The sequence below is a fragment of the Zingiber officinale genome, chromosome 6A, assembly GCF_018446385.1.
Source record: "Zingiber officinale cultivar Zhangliang chromosome 6A, Zo_v1.1, whole genome shotgun sequence".
In the NCBI taxonomy this organism is placed as follows: Eukaryota; Viridiplantae; Streptophyta; class Magnoliopsida; order Zingiberales; family Zingiberaceae; genus Zingiber; species Zingiber officinale.
Window position 1 is genome coordinate 68,901,649 of NC_055997.1, and position 5,119 is coordinate 68,906,767.

General features: G+C 36.9%; 1 protein-coding gene across 1 annotated transcript; it reads right to left on the reverse strand.

Moving 5' to 3' along the window:
* Positions 1-511: 511 nt before the first annotated feature.
* On the reverse strand, positions 512-2,799 carry LOC121996495. The gene is made up of 2 exons (XM_042550482.1): positions 1,500-2,799; positions 512-802 (listed from the first exon to the last, which is right to left on the reverse strand). Exon 1 carries the CDS (start codon positions 2,683-2,685, stop codon positions 1,501-1,503), a length of 1,185 nt encoding a protein of 394 aa, XP_042406416.1. The 5' UTR covers positions 2,686-2,799; the 3' UTR covers positions 512-802; position 1,500.
* Between the last annotated feature and the right edge of the window lie 2,320 nt (positions 2,800-5,119).

Consider the following 5,119-nt stretch of genomic DNA (forward strand, 5'->3'; position numbering starts at 1 on the left):
AATACCTTCATTATTTTACTAGTGAACATTATTAGATTTTATGTTTCAAATCTTAGACAATTAATTTTTTTTATAATATTTATTTTTATCCAACCTATGTATGAGAACTCTGGTATATTTATCACTACATTAAGTTCTCATAGAGAGACAACAATCCTTGCTAAAATGTTACAGTTGGACTCTGCAATACGTTCCTTCTAGGGAATCTCCTAATATTAACACAGTACTTTGATTAATCCATTCATTGAGCATTTGCTTAAAAATTCAACTGACAACTTAACACGTAACACTCGTTCTTTTTCATCCAGACTACACTCGTTCTTTTTCATCCAGACTTAGGATCAGACATTGGCTTAGATAGCTTCTTTTTTTCCTTTTTTTTTTATTCGTGTACTTGGTAAATTCCAAATATAACTTATGCACAATTAGAGACTGGTCTCCTAAATATATATTTTTTAACGTATATTTTGCGAGAGAGACAGAAGGAAGTCCTCGAATGCAAGGGCAGAAATAAAGAAGAGCACAGTTTACTTGAAAACTATCAACTTTCCCAACATAACATTACCCTTTCTTTTTCTACAACCCTAACAATCCTCCCATATTCCATGACAAAGGTCTACAAATATAAGACGCAAAACATGGAGAAATAGAAAACCATGATGAAATTCTATCACCATTTACTCTCCCAAACATTTAAACATTGCTTAATGAAAGAGTGTTTGTCGTGTCGGACACTAATCTTCTCCGTACACCAATGCAATTTGCCATTCTAACACTTTGTTTGGCTTGTGAACCAAAAGAACTGAAAAAAAAGACCGCAGAGCAATTTGCTGATATGAACAGAATACAAGTTAACACGGCAGCACCTACCTCTTAAGTCTGTAAAAGAGTGCATCAATTTACCATTTTAGTTCTTTCACTTAATTCCTAAGAGAGATTCATCTGCTACATTTCCAATTCTTTGAAGGCATATCTTACATCATTATGACTTATTGTAGGGACCAACCCATCTGATTCTAGACCAACAAAAACGCTTCTCTAGCTTCACTTGTTTTTCCTTAATCTTGTTCGTTCCTACTTTATTCCCAACCATCCAAAGTTTGCATTGCCTCCAATAGTTCAAAGTGCCCTTTCATGTTTCTACTCACAAACAAGTGCTATACCGTTTCAAAATATTACAGTCATTGAGTATCACACATAATATCATCTCAACCGACAAAATTCAAAAAGTATTTGAATACAAGAATAACAATTATAGCTCGATTGATATGCAAAATCTGTGAGCTTTTAGCTCGATTGATATGCAAAATCAAGATCATGATCCTATGAATTGTTCTTATCATCATGCATATTGACATGCAAAACAAGATTATGATTGTTCAAATTCTTATATTTATGCTTGTTGGCATAAATGTTAGCTTTAGAGTTTGACAAAGGAGAAGACATACAGTGAAAAATGGTAACATGAACCATAACTTGCAAGGGAAAAAATGATTTACCTCATTGAAGTCCAGAATCAGAAGCATTTGTGTGTTTCAAGCTTGCGTAGAGTTCACTCAGATCTGGATACCTGTCCTTATAGACGACAATGTACTTCTCTACAAATTTGATCTCGGAAACCTGCATGTATGTTGCCACTTTGTAATCACTTTCACAGTGTCCCCTAGATTTCAAGGCTGCCAATATCCGATGTCTTGGAATCAACCTTTTCTCCAAGCTCATTTGCAATAGTACTGGACGTGTAGCGATGTAAGAAGAAGCAAATCCAGCCTCATTTATCAAGAACTCCATATTTCTCTGCAAAGTCTTCAAAGACCTTCCCGGCAGATAAGGAGACTTTTGGAATGCTGCAACACAATCACCCTCCGACCACTCAAAGCTCTGGAACATCTCCATTAGCATCTTGAATTTCTTTGGGTGGACCACAAAGAGTGCACACAGAGTGCAATGGAACATCCCCGATGTTCGTGGCACTCCCAAGTCCTCCACGCGGCTGATCAACGACTTCAAGGTATCAGCTTTCTGGGTTATGAACATTGCGTGAAAGCGCAAGATAAAGGCGAGTTTTTGGCCATCCACACCACATTCCCGAAGCAACTCAAGGTTGGGCTGGATCTTCTCCTTGATGCTGTACCCAAGAAACCAATGGTTACTCTTGAACAATTTCACCAGCGCATCCTTGGACCCGAGGAGGTCTTGCCAAAATTTGATCCTAGGGACAGTGCGTTCGTGTTTGATTTTGATGGTATCGGGATTCGATCGGACGAGGTGGACGATGTCGGATGGGGAGAAACCCAGATCTTCGAAAGCTCGGAACTTTGGGGCAAGTGTCTTCTCTGCGTCCAAAAGAAGACATTTGGGGGAGTAATGTACGAGCTTTTTTACTGATTCGTCATCGAAGCCGTAACTTTTGAGGAAAGCAAGGACGGAGTCGGGCTGCTGCCGGGATTGAATGCCCTTGAGAAGCTTCGAGGCCTTGGTGGCCTTCTCCTGGTCGAAGTCACATGAGTCGACGAGGTACTGGGCCATGAACATGTGCTCCCTAGTGGTGGATGCGGCGCCGGCGGCGGTGGCGGAGACCGAGTAAGGTAAGATGGCAAAGAACAGAGCAGCATCGTGTGGGCGAGGTGAACGAGTGGAAGACGCGGATTTGCAGAAGAGGGAGAAGTAAAGTAGCCTCTTCATCGATCTCTCCTCCTTTGGAGATTCCGATTTGATCTTTGATCTTCTCCCGAAACCCTAGCGGCTGGATATCACGTCTGTATTGCTTCTGTGAATATTTTTTTTTTCTTCTGATTTTATCACTTATCCTCAGCTTAAATTCGTCGGATAAAGAAAGTTAGTGAAAATTACATTTCACCTCTCAAAGTTTACATATTGTTTCGAAAATACCTATGAAAGTTCTTCGCATTATAAAATCACTTTCATAGGATAAATGATCCATTCACTCCGTGATTGTAAAGCAGTTCACTTCGAAGTGATGATGGAAGGAAGGAATTATTGTTGATGTGGTAGGAATATAGGACCTCTATCTGTCTCGTAAATTCAATAGACGTGTTAAGTTATCAGTCAAAATTAAGACAGATCAGTAAAATAGTCTCGTCATCCATCTCTCCTTTGGAGATTTCGATTTGATCGTCTCCTGAAACCCTAGCGGTTGGAGATCACGTATCCTCAGAATTTGAGAATTTACATTTTACGCTCAGAATTTAACAATTTATATTTTACCCTCGAGTTAAATTTGATGGACAAAAAAAGTTAGTGAAAATTACATTTCACCTCTCAGTTTTCATATATTTTCAAAGATACTTATAGATTTTTGAGATCATCAAAATGCCCATAATAATTTGAAAGTGCTTCCTTTATGCCCCAATCACTTTCTTTTAAAAATTTAAAAATGTTATAATTATGACGACAATTAATCAAAAAGCATAGGTAGAATTATGTATTTATCAAAAGATGTACTATAATTTTATTTATATCAAATAACGCACAATAAAAAATAAAATTCTCCTTTTATTCCTCCTGCCAATCTCCTCTTGTCAAGCACCATTTTCCAAGCATCCAAGTCATATTTTTAACTGAAAATATTTGTGGTTCGGATGCCCCCCCCCCCCCCCCCCCCTCCCTCCCTCTTACTGATCTTATAAACACGAAGTGATCATGAACCTCCTTTGCTTGTTATATCTTCTCGTGATGTTTGGCGGTATTGCAAAACAAGAGTTTCAAAAGAAGAATTCACAGGGCAACAACAATTAAGAACCGCAGCGTTGAAAAACAAATTTGTAGCAAGAGGGAAATTAGTAGAAGACAGTTACAGATTTTGCGATATATGTATAAATTTGCTACCGTAAGGTTGTCATGTAAAAAAAACATTACATTTTGATAGCAAAGAGTGATAAAAAAAATTATATTTATGGTTTCATTTGATGTCTGTGAAATAAATATTCAACAACACATGCAAGGTGCTCCACTGTGATGCTAGATTTTAACTAAATCTTGCTCATGCATGTTAGGTTGATATGGTAGATATTAGGACGTTGGGCCTAATATGTAATCATATCATGTCCATTGTATTCATTGATCAAAAATTTGGTTTGATACTATATGTACCTTCTGCTCGTTTGACCCTTCATAGTGATTGGGAGTTTGCATAAATCCAATTACCCTAGGTACATAAATTATTTAGACCAAAACTCACTTAAAGACCTAAACTTGTTTGATTATACCCAATGAATGTGTTGTTACTTTCTGGTATTGTAAGGAGGTAAATTGTGATATCCATTTTTTATTCAGGGCTCTAAGTGGTGGTCCAACGCTACCAGAATTAATGCTTCAATGAGGGTCTGATATGGGATGATATCAGATCCACATTGGCCTGATATTATCCTATATCAGCCCTAACATGGGCCTGATATTATCCCATATCAAGCCCAACATAGGCCTGATATTATCCCATATCAAGCCCAACATAGGCTTGATGTGAGATCATATCAGGTCTTGCGTGATTTTTGCTTAAAACTTACTTTTACACCATATATATCATTTCCTTGCTCAACCCTTTCTAGCGTTTGAAATTATGGAAACTTACAAACCCTAGGTCCATATCAATTGAATTGTATCACAACTACTAATAAATTATAAAAATCTAATATGTATATCATATATATCGTTATTTGGCCTTTGCTAAATTAGTATATACAACAACACTTGATTATATAGTTATAACTTTGCTAAATTAGTTTATAATTTTTTTATTAGGGGTGATCATATAATTGAAGAAATTCTCTCTGAGATATGGAATACACTTGATACAAATTCTTGCATGGAACATGGAGCTAATGTAGGAGAATTATCAAGAACAAATATTCCATCGTCTTCTAAGTATAGTCATGTGCAGAACACAAATAGAAATATAAGTAGCAATTTAACATTTGATCTAAATGAAGAAGCAAGTATTCTAGAAGTTGAGGTTCTAAATCCTTGTACAATACTTGGTGATTACTTTAAGCCTACTTGGAGTGAGGAGGAAGGGCATTATACCTGAATTGGAGAGGAATTATAATGCAATACAGATGTACAAGAATTCTTAGCTGATGATATGCAGATTGAACAATAT

What these genes read in the sequence shown, in the direction of transcription:
- LOC121996495 (XM_042550482.1), bottom strand. Translation starts at nt 2,685, where the DNA reads ATGAAGAGGCTACTTTACTTCTCCCTCTTCTGCAAATCCGCGTCTTCC.